At 44.0% G+C, this 21,437-nt stretch overlaps 1 protein-coding gene across 12 annotated transcripts in view; it reads right to left on the bottom strand.

Moving 5' to 3' along the window:
* LOC146490539 (stonustoxin subunit alpha-like) overlaps positions 1 to 21,437 on the bottom strand; it is a 164,984-nt gene that overhangs the window by 35,418 nt on the left and 108,129 nt on the right. For 3 of the 12 annotated variants that reach the window (XM_085152999.1, XM_085153003.1, XM_085152998.1), the window contains one exon: positions 13,668 to 13,720. In XM_085152999.1, the coding sequence (XP_085009125.1) occupies positions 13,668 to 13,720 (53 nt within the window). Of the gene's footprint in view, positions 1 to 4,327; positions 4,410 to 13,667; positions 13,721 to 14,205; positions 14,323 to 14,405; positions 14,539 to 15,500; positions 16,080 to 16,124; positions 16,525 to 21,437 lie in introns of those variants that run through there. The other 9 variants (XM_085152996.1, XM_085152995.1, XM_085152990.1 and 6 more) reach the window with 8 other exon arrangements.

Raw genomic sequence — 21,437 nt, 5'->3', positions numbered from 1 at the left:
GCCAAGCCGATTTACTCAGGAACAAATAAAATACCGAAAAAAGCCAAACAATAACATTTTTAAGTTATCTAAGTGACTTATATATCATGTTTAACCTGAGTAGCGAAAGACGGCGGTGGGTTTGAAAACGATTTGCCGGGAGTCCGGTGTTCTCACGGTCCTAGTGAGCCTTGCCCCCGGCTAGCTATCGAGCTAGTGGGTAACAGACACGTCGGAGCGCTTTTGAAAATATGTGGTGTCTTGATAAACTGAGCAGATATTTGAGGTTTACACAGCTACATTCTCGCCTGAAAATATGTTAAACGTTTATTTTGTGACCCAGAAAGAATAATAAGAGTAATATTAAAACTAACTAGCTGCCGCCATTGTTGGAAACTGAGCTGGGCCGCGCTATGAATTCTGGGACACAGCTTCTTCTTCGGGGTTTAACGGCAGCTGGCATCCTTGTACATGCAGTTGTAACCCAGTGTTAAAAACAGGATTAAAAGTATAAATATTCATACTCTCACAATGGAAATAAATATTGATAAAAACAAAGTTAATTATAATAAATACTGATAAAAAGCATGTAGACATAAGTTTAATTAATATGTACACATGTATATGTAATATATAAATGGTGTGGGGGCAGGACTTAGTCCTGTAGAGTGTGTTTGGTTAGATCCACTGAGCGACCAATCAGACCCTCCCCCAGTCTGTGCGCTGCTCAGACACCTGTGTGTGCCTTCGTGTGCCATAGTGATGGGATTTCCGGCTCTTTTTAGAGATCCGGCTCTTTCGGCTCGGCTCACTAAAAAGAGCCGGCTCTTTCGGCTCCGAACCGGATCTTCAGGTTGTTTTGTTGCTTTAATTATTTAATCATTAACAATAATATAAAATTATGCAGAAAAGGAATTACTAATGTAAAAAAAAAGTGGTTTTATTTATATATGTTTATATATGGCCCCTAGAGACAAAGCACGTACAAACTCTAAAGCATATACAAACTCCAAAAAGCACGTACAAACTCCAAAGCACATTTCTAGCGTTAACTGAACTTCCAAAACAGAGCTACCCAGATCACTTAACTGAAACAGTTAAGCTGTTAACATAAACAGCTTAACTGAAAGCATGTGCGTATTGTTTGTGTATTTATAGACAAGCACTCATATTTATTAAAATAATTTTTAAAAAAAATTCATTTACCTGTTACTACCACACACCAAATCCGGTTGTTGATACTTGCTGGCTTGTGTAGCCACTAGGTAACAAAAGCTCAACACTGCACCCTAGCATCCTGGAGTACTTCTGTTGTCTTTTTTGTACGTGCTTCTTAGTTTTTACGTGTTTTGGAGCTTGTACGTGCTTCTGAGTTTTTACGTGTTTTGGAGTTTGTACGTGCTTCTGAGTTTTTACGTGTTTTGGAGTTTGTACATGCTTCGGGGTTTGTAAGTGCGTCTGAGTTTTTACGCGTTTTGGAGTTTTTACGTGCTTTGTCTCTAAGGGCCACCATAAATATACTTTATTTATTCACTCCACATAAAATGTAATAAATAAATCATATAATACAAAGAACAACTATTTACATTTTAAACTTTTAACTATTTAAATTTTCAGCTTTTACCTTTTAACCAAATTTAACGTGAAACAACACAAAACACTGCAAACCACAACACAATTAAATATAAATTAAAATATTAAAACAAAAAGAAGATGCACATTCTCTGTCATATGGGCCTGCATGATTTCTGAATCCTTTATCATCTGCAACTGAAAATAGTGGATGATTACTATCCCTTTCTAATGTGACTTTGTTGTCCCTCGCTCTCTTTCTCTCTGGCTCTCTTCCTGTGCTGCTGCGAGTGTAACTAACGCCCCTCCCCCCTCTGCCCAGCGCAAAGTACAGGCCGCGCATGCGGAGTTTAGCGGAAAAAAGGGCGAGAGAGAGGGTGAGAGAAAGAAAAAAAAACCTCACGGCTCCCGATAAGGAGCCGGCTCGCGTCGTTCACTTCAAAGAGTCGGCTCTAAGAGCCATTTCGTTCGGGAACGACCCATCACTAGTGTGCCAGTCAGATACGCCAGAGACGGTGAAAGATCAGTTTACCCGTGCGGTGAAGAAGCTAGCTGGATAGTGAAAGTCCTTTTTTCGGCAAGAATAATAAGAGTGATACTGTATTCCAGAGACCGTGAGCCAGCGTGAGCACTGTGAAGCCCCATGTAGCATTTGTTGCTTCACATGGTAAGTCCCAGGCAGCGCATGTGTGCTAGCATAGCATGCTACTTGCCGCTAGCTCTGATGCTAACTTCTGTTAGCCATTTTGCAATGAAAGTGCCTTTTCCGAGGCTAAAGCAATTAGCACTGAGTCGTCTGCACTTTATACGAGATGTTCTTTAAAGGTTTATGTCACATTACTGTGGTATTGATGTATAATGTATGGTTTTGTGCGAAGTTGTTATGTTAGCACATGTTCACTTTTCTCATGTTGCTAATTATAGTTCTGCACTTTAAGTATTAGCAACGTGAAACTAAGTGCCTTCACCTGCACTTAGCTGAAACTTGATAAGTCTCAAGCCAATGTGTATTTTTAATGCACTGCTGAGCTATTTTGTATTATTTTAAATGTGTTTCCTATGCACTTTTCCCTTTGAAATTAGAATAATTTGTTGTACAACATAGAATATTTTGAAAGAAATTTAGAAACACTTCAAGCAACCAGTAGTAATAATAAGTTACAGACATGATAGCTTAAATGTTGAACTACTGTGTTCTGGCCTGGTCCCCAGGTCAGGTTTTTTCCCTTTGCTTATTTGGATTGGTTTTGAGGACCTGAGAAGAATCGAGGATCCCTTTTCCAGTACTGGATGGCGAGCCCAGCCCAAAGAGCCAGATGAACTGGTAGATTGTAACCCGACTGGTTACAAACACACTGAGTGACTAGTGAACATTGAAAGACTGAAATTGACTTTGAAAAAGACACAAAAGACAACATATCCTTGGGTCGACTATTTGTGGGGTTTATTTTATTTTATTTTGTTTTCAAGAAGCTCTACTTTTGTTAAATGTGCACAACCTGCTAAACTATAATAATTGCTAATAAATGCAATTGTGTTTTCTACACCTACTGTGTACAAGTCCTCTGTTGTCATACACCCTTGGCTCCTACGAATCTAGAACCTGTCTGATCTGGTCCATATTTCCCTTATGTCCTCGTACTGTGGTTAAAGGTAACAATACTGCCGGTACTACAGGCAAAGAAGGCAAGAAGTAACACCAACAAGTCTTACATGCCCATTACTAGTATTGCACCACAGTGCTGCCATCTTCTGTTTGAGTCTGTTATTACACTCTTAAATCCATCCATCCATCCATCCATCCATCTTCATCCGCTTTATCCGGGGCCGGGTCGTGGGGGCAGCAGCCTAAGCAAAGAGGCCCAGAACTCCATCTCCCCAGCCACCTCCTCCAGCTCATCCGAGGGAACACCAAGGTGTTCCCAGGCCAGCCGAGAGATATAATCTCTCCAGCGTGTCCTGGGTCTGCCCCTGGGCCTCCTCCCGGTGGGACATGCCTGGAACACCTCACCCAGGAGGCGCCCAGGGGGCATCCTTGTCAGATGCCCAAACCACCTCAGCTGGCTCCTTTCGATGTGGAGCAGCAGCGGCTCTACTCTGAGCCCCTCCCGGATAGCCGAACTTCTCACCCTATCTCTAAGGGAGATGCCAGCCACCCTTCGGAGGAAGCTCATTTCCGCCGCTTGTATCCGCGATCTCGTCCTTTCGGTCACTACCCACAGCTCGTGGCCATAGGTGAGGGTAGGGACGTAGATCGACCGGTAAATTGAGAGCTTCGCTTTTACACTCAGCTCCCTCTTCACCACGACGGACCGGTGAAGCGTCTGCATTACTGCAGCTGCAGCCCCAATCCGTCTGTCGATCTCCAGCTCCCTTCTCCCATCACTCGCGAACAAGACCCCGAGATACTTGAACTCCTCCACTCGGGGCAGGAACTCATCCCCGACCCGGAATGGGCACTCCACCCTTTTCGGGCTGAGAACCATGGCCTCAGATTTGGAGGTGCTGATCCTCATTCCCGCTGCTTCACACTCGGCTGCGAACTGCTCCAGTGCGAGCTGGAGGCCCTCACCCGATGAAGCCAACAGAACCAAATCATCCGCAAAGATCAATTCAATTCAATTCAATTTTATTTATATAGCGCCAAATCACAACAAATGTCGCCTCAAGGCACTTCATAGATACAGAGAAAAGCCCAACAATCATATGACCCCCTATGAGCAAGCACTTTGGCGACAGTGGGAAGGAAAAACTCCCTTTTAACAGGAAGAAACCTCCGGCAGAACCAGGCTCAGGGAGGGGCGGCCATCTGCTGCGACCGGTTGGGGTGAGAGAAGGAAGACAGGATAAAAGACATGCTGTGGAAGAGAGACAGAGATTAATAACAGATATGATTCAATACAGAGAGGTCTATTAACACATAGTGAGTGAGAAAGGTGACTGGAAAGGAAAAACTCAATGCATCATGGGAATCCCCCGGCAGCCTACATCTATTGCAGCATAACTAAGGGAGGATTCAGGGTCACCTGGTCCAGCCCTAACTATATGCATTAGCAAAAAGGAAAGTTTTAAGCCTAATCTTAAAAGTAGAGATAGTGTCTGTCTCCCGAATCCAAACTGGAAGCTGGTTCCACAGAAGAGGGGCCTGAAAGCTGAAGGCTCTCCCTCCCATTCTACTTTTAAATACTCTAGGAACAACAAGTAGGCCTGCAGAGCGGGAGCGAAGTGCTCTAATAGGGTGATATGGTACTACAAGGTCATTAAGATAAGATGGGGCCTGATTATTTAAGACCTTGTATGTGAGGAGCAGGATTTTGAATTCAATTCTGGATTTAACAGGAAGCCAATGAAGGGAAGCCAAAACAGGAGAAATATGCTCTCTCTTTCTAGTCCCTGTCAGTACTCTTGCTGCAGCATTTTGGATTAACTGAAGGCTTTTCAGTGAGTTTTTTGGACATCCTGATAATAATGAATTGCAGTAGTCCAGCCTGGAAGTAATAAATGCATGACCTAGTTTTTCAGCGTCACTCTGAGACAGGATATTTCTAATTTTAGAGATGTTGCGCAAATGGAAGAACGCTGTCTTACATATTTGTTTAATATGTGCATTGAAGGACATATCCTGGTAAAAAATGACTCCAAGGTTCCTCACAGTGTTACTGGAGGCCAAGGTAATGCCATCCAGAGTAAGAATCTGGTTAGATACCATATTTCTAAGCTTTTCAGCGCCGAGTACAATGACCTCAGTTTTATCTGAGTTAAGAAGCAGAAAGTTAGTGGCCATCCAAGTCTTTATGTCTTTAAGACATTCCTGCAGTTTAACTAATTGGTGTGTGTTATCTGGCTTCATGGACAGATAGAGCTGGGTGTCATCTGCATAGCAGTGTAAATGTATGCTATGTCTTCTAATGATGCTGCCTAGGGGAAGCATGTATAATGTAAACAGAATTGGTCCTAGCACTGAACCCTGTGGAACTCCATAATTAACCTCAGTGTGTGAAGAGGACTCTCCATTTACATGCACAAATTGGAGTCTATTAGATAGATATGATACAAACCACTGCCGTGCAGTACCTGTAATACCTACACCATATTCTAATCGCTCTAATAGGATATTATGGTCAACAGTATCGAATGCTGCACTAAGGTCAAGAAGGACAAGCACAGAGATGAGTCCACTGTCAGAGGCCATAAGAAGATCATTTGTAACCTTCACTAAAGCTGTTTCTGTGCTGTGATGAACTCTGAAACCTGACTGAAACTCTTCAAATAAACCATTCCTCTGCAGATGATCTGTTAGCTGTTTGACAACTACTCTTTCAAGGATTTTTGATATGAAAGGAAGGTTGGAGATTGGCCTATAATTAGCTAAGACTGCTGGGTCTAGAGATGGCTTTTTGAGTAAATAATGTAAATGTTATCAAGAAATGATCAGACAGGAGAGGGTTTTCAGGAAACACTGTTAAATGTTCAGTTTCTATGCCATATGTTAAAACAAGATCTAGAGTGTGATTAAAGTGGTGGGTGGGTTCTTTTACATTTTGAGAGAAACCAATTGAGTCTAACAACAGATTAAATGCCATGTTGAGGCTGTCATTTTTAGCATCAACATGGATTTTAAAATCATGTTGGTGGACAATACTAAGCATCAGGCTTTCAAATGAATTAAAAGTCTGTCTTGGTCTTTCATTAATTAATAGGCTGGTGTGAAAAATTGCTGCCACACCGCCCCCTCGACCTGTGCTTCGAGATTTCTGGTAGTTAGAATGACTCGGGGGTGTTGATTCATTTAAACTAACATAATCATCCTGCTGCAACCAGGTTTCTGTAAGGCAGAGTAAATCAATTTGTTGATCAATTATTAAGTCATGTACTAACAGAGACTTGGAGGAGAGAGACCTAATATTTAATAATCCACATTTCACTGTTTTACTCTTTGGTTCATATGTGGATACTGTATTATTCTTTCTTTGTAAATGTTTAAGTTGTTTGTTGCTGGTTTTTAGTTTGTTTTTTGTCTTTTTGGAAGCAGACACAATCTCTATGGAGATGGGTTTTTTGGGGGGTAGCAGGAGGAGAGAAGCTGCAGAGAGGCGTGTAAGACTGCAACTCTGCTTCCTGGTCCCAACTCTGGATAGTCATGTTTTGAGGGGTTTAATAAATTTGTCGATATTTCTAGAAATGAGAGCTGCTCCATCCAAAGTGGGATGGATGCCATCTCTCCTAACAAGACCAGGTCTCCTCCAGAAGGTTTTCCAATTATCTATGAAGCCCACATAATTTCTGGGACACCACTCAGACAGCCAACAATTTAAGGAGAACATGCGGCTAAACATGTCACTCCTGGTCTGATTGGGGAGGGGACCAGAGAAAACTACAGAGTCCGACATTGTTTTGGCAAAGTTGCACACCGATTCAATATTGATTTTAGTGACCTCCGTTTGGCGTAACCGGGTGTCATTACTGCCGACGTGAATTATGATTTTACTGAATTTACGTTTACCCTTAGCCAGCAGTTTTAAATTTCCTTCAATGTCGCCTGCTCTGGCCCCTGGAAGACAATTGACTATGGTTGCCGGTGTCTCTAGCTTCACATGTCTGAGAACAGAATCACCAATTACCAGAGTTTGACCCCCAGCGGGTGTGTCACCGAGTGGGGAAAAACGGTTAGACACATGAACGGGTTGGTGGTGTACCTGGGGCTTCTGTTTAGGACTACGCTTCCTCCTCACCATTACCCAGCCGTCTTTCCCCAGCTGCTTGGGATCTGCCAGGGAACAGCTAGCGGGGCCTACGCTATCTTCGGCTGCACCAGCTACAGGGGCCTGGCTAGCTAAGGGTGAGAGAAGGGTGCAAAGCCGAGTCTCCAGTTCAGTAATCCTGGCCTCCAGAGCTGCAAATATGCTACATTTGTTACAGATATCATTACTGCTAAAGGAGGCCGAGGAGTAACTAAACATCTGACACAATGAGCAAGAAAGTGCAGAAGGGACAGGTGAAGCAGCCATGGTGTTAACGGGTCGGCTACGAGCTAAGCTAGCGAAACAGTACAGAGACAGTGAGTGAATACTTTGGCTATAAATTAGGTAGTGAGTACACAGAAAGTGTGCTTCGGATGAAGCACGTGAAGATTATACTGTGAAAAAAGAATGTATTTAAAAGTTGTTAATTAAACTGCTAAGCAAATAAGCTACTCAGAAACACCACTGTGTTTGAGCAGGAACAGGAAGCGATACTATACCACAGAGCGAGCGAACACCAAGTGACAGTGCCAACGACAGGCAAGTTTAGAGATGAGATGAGATGAGATCCTGAGGCCACCAAAGCGAAAGCCCTTCGCCACTTGGCTGCGCCTAGAAATCCTGTCCATAAAAATTATGAACAGAACCGGTGACAAAGGGCAGCCCTGGCAGAGCCCATCACCCACCGGGAATGAGTCCGACTTATTGCCGGCAACGCGAACCAAGCTCTTGCAACGGTTGTATAGGGATCAAATGGCCCGTAGCAATGGGCCAGACACCCCATACTCCCGCAACACCTCCCACAGGACACCCCGAGGGACACGGTCGAATGCCTTCTCCAAGTCCACAAAACACATGTAGACTGGTTGGGCAAACTCCCATGCACCCTCAAGTATCCTCGAGAGGATGAAGAGCTGGTCCAGTGTTCCGCGACCAGGACAAAAACCGCATTGTTCCTCCTGCATCAGAGGTTCGACTAGCGGACGAACTCTCCTTTCCAGCACCCTGGCATAGACTTTTCCGGGGAGGCTGAGGAGTGTGATCCCCCTGTAGTTGGAAGACACCCTCCGGTCCCCCTTCTTAAAGATGGGGACCACCACCCCGGTCTGCCAATCCACGGGCACTGCCCCTGATCTCCACGCAACATTGCAGAGGCGTGTCAACCAGGACAGCCCTACAAGCCCTACAGCACCGCTTTCCCCTCCTGAGACGCCTGACGGTTTGCCAGAACCTCTTCGAGGCAGTCCGAAAGTCTTTTTCCATGGCCTCTCCGAACTCCTCCCACACCCGAGTTTTTGCTTCAGCCACTGCCCGAGCCACATTCCGCTTGGCCTGTCGATACCTGTCGGCTGCCTCCGGAGTCCCACAGGCTAACCAAGCCAGATAGGACTCCTTCTTCAGCCTGGTGGCTCCCTTCACCTCTGGTGTCCACCATTTGGTTCGGGGATTACCACCACGGCAGGCACCAACCACCTTGCGGCCGCAGCTCAATGCAGCAGCTTCGGCAATGGAGGCGCTGAACATGGTCCATTCGGACTCGATGTCCCCCGCCTCCCTCGGAATGCTGTTGAAGCTCTGCCGGAGGTGTGCGTTGAAGATCTCGCGGACTGGGGCCTCTGCTAGTTGTTCCCAGCACACCCTCACTATGTGTTTAGGTGCACCAGGTCTGTCCAGCGTCCTCCCCCGCCACCTGATCCAACTCACCACCAGGTGATGATCAGTTGACAGCTCAGCCCCTCTCTTTACCCGAGTGTCCAGAACATATGGTCGCAGGTCTGGTGATACGATTACAAAATCGATCATCGACCTACGGCCTAGAGCGTCCTGGTGCCACGTGCACTTATGGACACTCTTATGTTCGAACAAGGTGTTCGTTATGGCCAAACTGTGATTAGCACAGAAGTCCAATAACAAAGCACCGCTCGGGTTCAGATCAGGGAGGCCGTTCCTCCCAATCACGCCCCTCCAGGTCTCGCTGTCGTTACCCACGTGAGCATTGAAGTCTCCCAGCAGGACAACAGAGTCTCCAGGTGGAGCACCTTCCAGCACCCCCCCCCCTTCCAGCACCCCCCCCCCCCCCAGGGACTCTAAGAAGGCTGGGTACTCCGAACTGCCACTCGGCGCATAAGCGCAGATGACAGTCAGGACCCGTTCCCCGACCCTAAGGTGCAGGGAACAAACCCTCTCGTCCACCGGGAAAAACCCCAACGTACTGGCAGCAAGCCGAGGGGATATTAGAATACCCACCCCGGCCCGCCGCCTCTCACCAGGGGCAACTCCAGACTGAGTCCAGCCCCTCTCCAGGAGACTGGTTCCAGAGCCCAAGCCGTGCGTAGAGGTGAGCCCGACTATATCTAGCCGGTACCTCTCAACCTCACGCACTAACTCAGGCTCCTTCCCCACCAGAGAGGTGACATTCCATGTCCCTATTGCCAGTCGTGGCAGCCGGGGGTCAGTCCACCAGGGCCTCCGCTCCTGGCCGCCACCCGGCACACAATGCACCCGACCCCTATGGCGCCTCCTGCGGGTGGTGGGCCTGCGGGAGGATGGGCCCATGTCTCCTCTTCGGGCTGTGCCCGGCCGGGCCCCATGGACTAAGGCCCGGCCACCAGACGCTCGCCCTCGGGCACCCTCCCCGGGCCTGGCTCCAGGGCCCCGGTAACCCTATCCCAGGCAGGGTAAACTGTTCCCTCTGTGTTTTTTTCATAAGGGTCTTTTGAATCGCTCTTTGTCTGGTCCCTCACCCAGGACAAATTGGCCATGGGAGACCCTACCAGGGGGCAAAAGCCCCCAGACAACATAGCCCCTGGGATCCCTGGGACACACAAACCCCTCCACCACGATAAGGTTGCGAGTCTGTTTGAGTCTGTTATTACACTCTTAAATCCTACTACTTATTCCTGCGTCTTTTGTGATCTTACAAAGCTTCAAACGACGCGTCGACTATTAAATCTGTTGTCGACGATTTTGATAGTCGACGTAATTGTGACTAGTTGACTAATCGTGGCAGCCCTAATCCATACTAAGGTCTGCAGTCATAGAGGAATGGCTCAGCATACAGCCCTGTGGAGTGCCAGCATGAGTGTGACAGTGGTAGAGCTGTTATGGCCTGACCTTACATGCTGAGGTCTGTTGGTCAGAAAGTCCATAATCCACTTATAGATGGAGTTGCTGATCCAAGATCCACACGTTTGGTGATCAGCTTGGAGGGAATGACTGTACTGAATGCTGAGCTGAAGTCAACTAACAGCAGTTTTGCAAAAGTATTCTTATTGTCCAGGTGTGAGAGTACACAGTGAAGAGCTGTGGATACAGCATCCTTTTACTTTTACTTAGAGATATTATATTCAGTCTTGTAGAAAGTTATATATTTAAAAATATATTATCCTCTGGTTCCTGGTTACTTTGGTCTAAATGACTCTGAATCACTTCATGGTAAATAAAACACTATCTGCAAAAAACTGTGAAAGAATTCCAGATGACAAGTCTGTAGTTCGACACACAAGTGACGACCTTTGACCTTCATCAGTTTTTATTTAATTGTGTCAGAGAAACTCAAACGTGCTCTTCATGCAGCTGAGTACATCAAGTGTTTAAAACAGAAGGTGTGCAGGTCTGAGATCAGCAGCTTTGTGAAACACCAAGCTGAGGTCCTGTTAATGCTGATATATTGTGACACAGTTACATTTCAATTCAATTCAATTTTATTTATACAGCGCCAAATCACAACAGCAGTCGCCTGAAGGTGCTTTATATTGTACAGTAGATTGTACAATAATAGATACAGAGAAAAACCCAACATTCATATGATACATGGGTGATTGATGCTTTTGACTTTGTTTTTATCAATAAAACAGCTGCAGCTTTCACTACAGCACATGTGGTGCTTTAACCTTTGTACTGTTTTCATCAGTTCATTCTGCAGTTAACATGTGAACATGTTGGATGATCTGTCTGCTGTCACTGGGTGGTGCTGAGGTCTGATTCTGAGGGCAGCTCCTGTAATCACAAAGACAACAGAACCATCAAACTTAGATATAAAGTTTATCTCAAATCTGAAATAGAGCTGATCCTTCTCTGTCCTCGTACACCCACGATCTGAAGTTCTTCTCTTACATTTCTTTAGTTCTTCAGCTCTGCTGACATACGAGCTGTTTATTTTTTAAAGCCGTATATACCAACAGATTTTCCAATATAATGTTAACCTTTGAGTTGTTGGTGCTTTGTGAATGGAAATCTGCATACATCAGCAGATGGAGCAGGTTTCAGTCGTGGTTCAGTCTGCTGCTGCACCGTGGTCACCAACATACGGAGGTATCCTAACAAATATTAATGTCTTGATGCATTCTCAATCATCCAGGAAATTAAATCTCCAAAAGTTGATTCTGTTCATCTGGACGTAGCGTTTTCTGGGAGAAACGTTTCGTCACTCATCCAAGTGACTTCTTCAGTCTCAGCTGACTGCAGGTTAGACCATCTCTGAATCGAGGAGGGGGCCTGTTAATTGTTTGCTGTTTTCGCGATTGCGTCGCGCATGAGGATATCACCAGGTAAACTCGTGACATTTTTAAACATTTTGTTGTTCAACAGCATCAAGACCGACGGAGTGTGTTTGAGATAACCTTGCAAGTGTCACAGATGTCACACTTGGCATTTTTTTTAGGGAAAGACCATCTCTGAATCGAGGAGGGTACCTATGGGTACATCTTTCGCCATCTTACAATGCTGTGATTGCAGCCATTCCCCAACTCTCAGTGAATGGTACTCATGGCCATTGATCAGTGGTCTTTGATCAGTGGGTTTTGGTCAGTGGTTGTTGATCAATGGTCATGAGAATTTGCATAATTGTGATTAAGGAACTGACCTCACAGCCCATTGTTCCTTCAGTGGGCTGGTTTCAGTCATTATGCAAATGTACTGTTTATAAGATTGGGGAAACCTGCAGTCAGCTGAGACTGAAGAAGTCACTTGGATGAGCGATGAAACGTTTCTCCCAGAAAACGCTACGTCCAGATGAACAGAATCAACTTTTGGAGAACAACTATTAATGCTTTTAATTAATGCTTTTTTCCCTCTCAAAGGATGTAAGCTGTACTGCACATGTAACTTTGTGAACAATACCTCAATAAGAATGATTCAGACTGTTTTATTTAACCTGAATATTTGAAACAAACTTAGTAAAAACAATACTCAGAGTCAGTGCTAAAAATGTAATCAGTGGAAAAATGAAACACACATTTTAACTTAAGCTGCCAAGCAGAAGTATTTGGTTTGAGTACATAAATATTAGGCTTTGCTATTTAATCTGTAATTAATGATTAATAAGGGGTTACTAAAGTGCAAGCCTTTTTTTAAATATGTGTTAATATCCTTACAGATGTGGCAAAAGAGTGAAAACATGCTGTTGTTTGCACATATTTAATAATCAGCTCTGCACAGGAGCTGCAGCAGAGTGCAGCCTGTTGCTCTTACAGTGTAATACTCATAATAAAAGTACAGTAACTGTGGTTAGTTACTGACTGAGCAGCCCGGAGCGTTTCTGTTAATTTCGTTCACCTGCACGGGTTAGCTAAACAAACTTTACAAAACAAGTTTTCCCGACAGCCGAGTGCTCATCTTAGCTAGCTAGCTAAGGATGTTAGCTACAGATTAGCTTACAAACACCTTTCACTTACCAAAAATATTGTGGCGGCTCTCAGGTCCTTCTGTCAGGCAGATACTGAAGAACACCTGAGTCTGTCAGTTTGAAACAGTCGGTAAACGCTGGACCTCCTCTCAGCGTCCCAGCTCTATGTGCCGTTCAGAGATACGCAAGTTTCTTCATGACTGCGGCTGCTGCAGATATTAGGTCGTCCATGATTTCTACAGTCACTGGTCAGCAATATAATGTGCGCAAACATATGTGGCTCATATATGTGGCTCCGCCCCTCAAGCGCGCCCTCAGATGCCTAAACAGTGCCAGCTAATTGAAGCTGAAAAAATAACTGTACGTAGAAAAAAAACGGTGTAAGTGTGAAAACATGGCAGTGAGTGAGTTTTTTCTTTAAATTTCTATATTTATGTTTTTTCACTATCATTTTTTTTTCACTTTCAATGCATTTGTTTCAGTTTCAATATTGTTTCAGTTTCATTTTAAGGTGGCATCGTTTTAACCTCATATGTGGGTTCGAAGTCCAAAAAAGTCCAGTTGTTTCTCTGCCAAACTCCTCAGACTGGAATTTCTCATGTTATAAAAATGTCCCAAAGAAAGATTAAGGCAAAGATTAGGACAGGTTACAACTCGTGAATTTTATGTACTTATCACAGTTACAAAAAAGAATCTGCCTGAAGTCTATACATCCATACGTCTCATCATACAAAGCACTGATCTCCTACCTGCTGATGGAGCTGCTTTGACTGGCTGTTCTTCAGGTTCTTCCATCATCTTTCTATAAAAACACGAGAAGATGATTTCACCAAAAGAAACAGTGAACACAGTCTGGGTGTCACATCATATGAATTTGTGTCATGGTTTAGTGTACGGGCCACACACACTAAAACTGATCTGTGTGAAAGAAAACATCGATGACATGTCAATGCAGTGATAACCTCATGATATTTGGGGAATAGAGGTTTTTACTTTTTCAGATATTTGTTCAGTATAATGATTAAATAATCTGACAATACAAACCTAAAATACTTTACACAAACAGATTAAAAGGGTCAATAAAACCAGTGTTAAGAGCTCTGTACTCTGAAGCCTGGTGCTGAGGCTAAACAGTCTGCTAAAACACTTGAGCCATCATTCAGAAAGAGCTCTGAGTCCCTCTGTGACTACCACTCAGGATCACTAATGTGGAGGCGTGGAGCAGGAGGACGAGGACAGGTGGAAGAAAGCACTGACATCAAAGAGTTCATGTTATTAACATCTCACCTCTCTGCAGCAGACACAGGCTGGACTTTAAAATAAATGGGAAGGTCTTCAGATTCACTCTTTAAGGACACACAGCTGGGTTCAGGTTCATGTTTACGTTTAGTTCCTTGTTTCTTCCTGTGAATAATGATGGAGCAGTGATGTGAGTGCTGAGCTGTGACATGGAGAAGAGTCATGGACAGTTAGAGATGGTCATCTCACCTCTGAGCTTTGGTCTGGCTCTCATGTTCCCCACACAGAGTGCTTTTAGAGGGAGGGACTCCCTCCTCTCTGTCCTCACACTGATCCATGCTGCTCAATTCACATCAGCTCACACACACTTTCTACCTTCACCTGCAGAGGAAACACAAATCATTCATGTGCACATCAACTGAAATCCTCCTTTCCATCATGTGTGCTGTCCAAATATCAGCTGCTTCTTTCCTGCTTCATCTCAGTGTCAGCTGAATGCAGTCAGACAGCAGTGTGAGGCAGAGGAAGCTGCCATCAGCTGCTCTACTATCAGTCCACTAGATGGAGCCTGAAGCACACACGATGCATTCACTGACACACACTGATTCACTGTGACTGGAAGCTTCAGTCAGTTCAACACGTGTGAACAACATTTTAAACATTTCAGCTGATCCATGATTCAAAGAGGATCAGCAGAGTTAAAGCTTCACACTAATTATTCCTGCTGAGTTTGCAGAGAACTGCACACACACTGATTTACTGCTAATGAGAAGCTTCTTCCATCCAGTAATTCATCATCCATCAGCTCTGCTAATGCTCTCAGTCCTGGACTCTGATCACAAACTAAAAGCAGCTTTTTAACTCGTGTCTGTAAGAACTCTTAGTGTTAGCTTAGCGTTAGCTTAGTGTTAGCATGCTGTGTGGCTAGCTTAGCGTCAGAGCTCTGCAGGTGTCTCGTGTGTAAATATTAATCACAGTGACAGTAAAGGAGGTAAAGGGCTGTGACGTCATCACGTACGCTGCGTCCTCTGTGGGCTCTGAGTGAACTCACAAAGTACAAACTACAAGTACACAAACACGAACGTAGCTCAGAGTGGCGGACACACTCGGCCTCGTTGGTCCAGCTGTGAGTCCGTTACCGTGAACTATGGAGCGGCAGATTTGTGCTGAACTAAGCTGCACACAGCTGATGTTAGCCAGGAAAACATTACACACTGACTTTAATGGAGAGACCGGAAATACAAACACACACAGTTTGTTGTGTGAAGAAATCAAACATGAGCTGAACAAACAGTAAAGTTCCTAAAGACAAACTGTTAAAGGAGGAAACAAAGCAAACTTACAGCTTCTTCACACACCAACAACAAGCTCCACAGCTGCACACTAAACACGGACACACAGGTGATTCCTGGAAGGAGGCGGGGCTTCACCTGAAGCAGGACAGGTGGAGACTTGATAAGAATTTTCCCCTTACAGGGAGGAGGCTGATCTTCAGATGAGTTCCTGTTAAATGTGACGAAACAAAGTTAAAAGTGGACTCAGTCTTGTCTGATTTCACTCTGTTTTTCACTGAGCAGGTTGAAGTTTTATTAATGAAAATCAGCAGAGCTTGGTACTGATGGAAGAACCTCCTCTAATCGCTGTCATTCAGAGTGATCCAACCTGTTTGTGAATGCAGCTCACAGACTCTCTACATTTCCACACGACTTCACAGACTGATGGTGTTTTTCCTTCAAACAAACTTTACTGAGAACACTCAGTGACACTCATGGACGCTCCAACAGAGTGAAGATGGTGATCAGGATGAAGAAAACTTTAGAGAGTTCTCAGAGCTGCTGAGTGAGAGACTCTCTCCCTCTGTTACATATGGAACAGAAGGAGAGAGAGTGTCGGTGTGATGGACAACATCAGGTCCAAACATCACAGAAACAAACAAAATGTTAAAGGAGGAAACAAAGCAAACTTACAGTTTCTTCACACACCAACAACAAGCTCCACTGTCCCACTCTGATCCTGTCTCCTCCTCTTTTATTCTTGCTCTGAGCTCTTTTTGGGTGTGTGTTTCTGTCTCCGCCCATAGGAATGCATTGATACACTGTTGATAACGACACGAGAGCAGACGTGTTACAGAAAACAGAAAAATAACCTAAACACCTAAATAACATAAAATAAACTGAATATTTATTAATATGTTTAATTTCTCTTTAAAAACTTTTCTGCTCCTCAAATCTTTTGTTCAAGTTCAATCTAAGAAGCTTGGAAAGAAAAGAGTCTTCTTTAAGTTTCTCAAAGAAGTCCACGATCTGTAGGCTCATGAAAGTTCATTTTGTTGTTTGTTGAGCAGAAACACCAGAGTGTAGAGCAGGAAAACGATCCCAGCAGGACTGAATCCGATACATATCTGATGTTTTAGAAAGCGACTGCTGTTTGAATGGTCGTGTTGCATTAAATCCGTCTTTTAGGTCACTGACACAAGCCAATTATCAGTGCCGGAGAACACATACCTCTGCACCGAGGTAGCAGCCACTGCTCCAAACAAGGCCATTGTTAAAGCACAGCCTCTATTTTTTCTCAGTGTCCTTCTTTCTCTAATTAATTTGTCAAAATACTGTCGGTTACGATGTGCAGAAATCGATAGACTCCTGCAACAACACCTACTAGCTCTGTAGTTGCCATTTTTATTTCTGTAAACAGACTGCATTGTGTGTGACGTTTTCTTTTGCGCATGCGGCCGCTTTGAGGACCGTGAACCGTTCACACTGGAGCACGTTTGTTGTCACATTTTATTTGTAGTGTGAACAAACAGACAAAAAAAATCAGATTTGATCAAAAAATCAGAATTGAGCATTAAGACCTGCAGTGTGAACGTAGGTCAAGCCAGGCCTCTGGTCAAGGACCCAAACTTGAAGGACAAAAACCACCAGCAGGGGCAACTGGGTAACGTTTATCTTATATTATTGAAAGGTCTTTGTATTCCTAGGTAAAGGAGAGAGGCGCAAGCAGGTGGTGTAAAATCTAGGAAAGTATGTTGCTGGTTGGTGAAAAGCTAGTGTGTTTATCCAGAGTGAGGGATTCTGACAGTCACAGTGATTCTGAAGTAAACATTCGTCCTATTGTGAGAGTGGAAGCAGAAGAACAATGAAAAGACAAAAATAACTGTAAGTGAACATCAAACAGGACAGCAGTCAGGTGAAGAACAGCTGCCACTCCTTAAACACACCAGCCTGATGAAGCTAAACATCACCAGCTGTTTGGGGGAAACTAAATCTACGGATTAAAAATACAAAGTGTAAAGTGAACACAAACTCTCAGATTATGGCAGCAACAATCAAAGTGATCATCACAGCACAATGACATGGAAACACTGAAAACTCCAAATGTATTTCTTAAATATGGACTCGGGTCACAGCCTCCATATTAAGACACTCAGGCTGAAGGATCAACAGACTAACCCAGGGGTGGGCAATCCCAGTCCACGAGGGCCGGTGTCCTGCAGGTTTTAGATCTCACCTTGGGTCAGCACACCTGAATCACATGATTAGTTCGTTACCAGGCCTCTGGAGAACTTCAGGACATGTTGAGGAGCTAATTTAGCCTTTAAATCAGCTGTGTTGGTTCAAGGACACGTCTAAAACCTGCAGGACACCGGCCCTCGTGGACTGAGATCGCCCACCCCTGGACTAATCCACCAGGCAGGAAGTATCATTGGTCAAAATTTGGAGGGGTTGAATTCAGTGAGGGTCAGAGGTCACTGAACAAACTGCTCTCAATGATAGACAATCTGTCACACCTGCTCTACTCCACAATCCTGAGGCAGCAGAGCTCCTTCTCCCTCAGACTGATCCAACCATAAAGAAGCTTCATTAATTCTTTTCTCTCCATAAAGCTGTAAAATAACTGTTCGTTCTGTGGCAGGTGAACACACCTGTCAGCCACAATATCACAAACACACTTTGTATTAAACCTTCATGCAGCTGTTTTGTAAATATTATTTAATAAGGCAATTTGCACTTCTCTCATGTACAATGACGGTCTTACCTTTACTCTGATTACTTCCTGTTCTCTTTGTTTTGTCCCTGATGTATGTAAAAATCTCTATTTCCATCTCACTGACTTTGCTTACAGGAACACTAAACGGAGCTTTTCAATTCTTTTTGTTTCTTTCCACATGACTTCATTCAAACCTGAATGTTGACTTCTTTGGTACAGTGATTTTATCTGTTCTATTGTTCTGTTAGTGATGATTGATTACTGATCAGTGTCTCCTACAGGTTATTCTGATGTTATCACAATGACATAAATGTTTCAGTCCAGATGAACTGATAAATGGAATCTGCTTTAAATTCTAAAGAGTATGTTAGTTTCCAGGTTTCACTCAGAGCTGATGAACCAACAGATTACTGTCTTTGTGCTGAACTGAAAACAGATTGAAGATAAGAGCTTGATGCCAAAGCTTGTCTGCATTCTGATGTCTCGTGTGATGTGGACTGAAGAAAAGCTGCCAGTAGGTCCGACATCGTGTCAGGAAGTGATCCACACTTTAAGTCAGCTCTCTCTGTGGAACAGCAAAGTAGGAAACAACAGCAGGTGTCCATAAAGCATCAAAGTCAAACTAAAGTCTATTTAGTTCAATTCAATCTGATTTATATGGCACCAAATTACAAGAGTCACAAAAAAACTCCCTTTAACAGGAAGAAACTTCCAGCAGAGCCAGGCTCAGGGAGGGGCACTGACCTATTGATTGTGAGGGGAGGGAGACAGAAACTTAGAATAACTAATGGTTAAATGGTGAGAGGTATGTAAACACATAGATAGTAAAAAGTGAGTGAAGAAGAAGAAGTGTTCAATGGGGTGGTGTGGCTGTGGTTCAGTAGGAAGCTCATCTATTAGATGGAACATTTGTGGTTTAATATGAGAATGCTCCAGTCTGCATGTTAAATATCCTGTCGCAAGATAACCTCAAGTTTCTCTCACGCATCAGTCAGAGCATGAATCTGTGTGAATGTTCGATGGAGCACCAGTAGAAAAAGTGAATGAAGAAAGGTTTATAAAGTGCTTTGAATGCTTCAGGAAAGTGCTGTTTAAGAAATAGTCCCTTTGCAGTTTACCCCATGAGCCTCGGATTATTACAGCATACTTAAGGTAGGTTTCAGGGTCTATTCATTTGATTTCTCACATCAGATTAAACTGTTTGCTGACCTTTATTGGTCAGTTTATTTTCCAAGTATCAAAAACACCGGTGTTAAAGTTTCTCCTGAAATAAGGAAAGACAAATTGAGAAGTCAGGACTCCACCTGAAGCAGGACAGGTGAGAGGGGCTCAACTCTGCATGTGTTTTGATATGCTTGTTTAAAAATCTGCCGTCTGACTGCTCAGACTGAGTCAGAGTAAAGTTCACATGCTGACGTGTGAACACACTGATAACGGCTCAGCTCTGAAAGACTGTTTGTGTCACGGTCCAGCAGATCTGCCTGAGAAATATTCTGCTACATGTGGGTAATGTGTTTCCCCTCTTTTCTCTCTGCTCTGTCGCCTGGGCGGAGTTCATCGTGGGCTCCCACCCTTGGCCTACTTACCTGGGAGATGAGTAACACCTGCGTCTCACTAACTGGCCTCTGGTGAAGGGAAGAAGTGAAATTTCTCTTCGCTGGATCATTGCTGGACTGTATCAGTGAAATCCTGGCTAGGACACAACTAATCTAGTGGCCCTTGGTTGTCATTTCCCTGTGTACAGACACTCTGGATCTGCCCTTGTTCTCTACGGAGATTCTGGTGCAAGAGAGTGTGAGAGACTGGTGAGATGCAGAGAGAGAGAAGAGGCCCCTGCTTGTCCCTGCACCCTTGTATATAGCACTTTATCACTGTCGAACATTTCACCTCATGAATAAACTCTCTGTTCTTCTTCCTTTGAGCAAATCAGTCCTGCGTTTGAGTCCCTCCAGTTGCTGTAACAGTTTGCTGTATTTGTAACATGAACATTTCTGCTGCAAAGCTTCAAATGTTCAGCATGTTTCTCTGTTTCCAGTCTATAGATCCAGTCACACTTTCTACCTTCACCTGTGCAGGAAAGACTGAGAGCAGAGCTGAAACCAAGCGTCCAATCAGTGAGCAGCATCAACACCTGAGCTTCATTCAGACTCTGTTATGTTATCATTGAAGATGTTGTGTGAATGAAATGATGTAAATATCCAAACAACTTCTTGTATGAAGCAGTCACTGATACACTACTGTGTCGCTGACACACACTGTGCGAGGTCACTTCCTGTGTTTGCTCTTAGAAACATGGCTGTACAGTGTTGTATGTGAGCAGCACACAGCCATACGTCAGCACATCTTCTACATTTACACAGTCAGGCTGTATTAGCAGAACAAAGAAACGCTGTGGATGCTCCTCATTTGAACAAATGTCACTCTGATCCAAAACAAACAGGAAAATGCATCAATACAGAAGATGACAGAGCCAATCAGAAATGTGCATATTACTGCTCAGAGCTGCAGCTTCACTCAACAACTTGTCATATCCAGATTGTTGACACGAGTGATGAAAGGTGTGCTTGTGTTCTCAGAGCTCTGCTTTTTAAACTGGAGCTTATTCCTTCTTCTGATTGGTCGATCTGTGAGCGACTTCCACAACAATGAAATACAGTCAGACTGAGATCCACCACAACTCACAGCTCATCTTTACTACAATCATGTTTTTCAGTCCCATCAGGAAAAGTTTGGGATCCAATAAGATCCACTTAGAGTGGATGTTTCCACTCAGTGTTCCCACATCTTCCAAAGCCGTGGAATTTCCCGACACTGCCACAGACAATGAAATAATGTTCCTTTATCTTGTGAACACTTTCCACAGTTCTCAGGTATATTTGATTCTATGTATTCATCCCAGTGCTGTCACATAAATCCTCATTAACCATCTGTGCTGGATTCATCTGAGATGTGCATAAATGTAGTGCGAGCACTTTTCCAATCACTTTCTGATGTTTCACTTTCACAATCTTCCTTCTCGTCCCTCGACTGTTCTGATGAGAACAGCGTCAGTGTGTGATCAAACTTTGAGACGATACCTTTACTGAAACCATGTGAGTTTAGTGTTTCTTCCAGAGCAGAAAGGAGGTTTGGAAAGATTACATATTCTGGTTCACAGACATAAAACTTCTGAGCTCAGCAAGTTCTTCATTCAGGATCTGGTTTCTAAACTCCAGGATCATCCAGAGCAGCAGTTTAGTTTGCAGGTTCACTTTATCTCCTGTATATTTAACTTCAGCTGTGCTCTCAGA

This window comes from Neolamprologus multifasciatus, unplaced genomic scaffold, assembly GCF_963576455.1.
Source record: "Neolamprologus multifasciatus unplaced genomic scaffold, fNeoMul1.2 chr03_unloc_1, whole genome shotgun sequence".
Classification (NCBI taxonomy): domain Eukaryota; kingdom Metazoa; phylum Chordata; class Actinopteri; order Cichliformes; family Cichlidae; genus Neolamprologus; species Neolamprologus multifasciatus.
The sequence above is the reverse complement of the archived record's forward strand: the minus strand, read 5'-3'. Positions and strand labels throughout refer to the sequence as shown.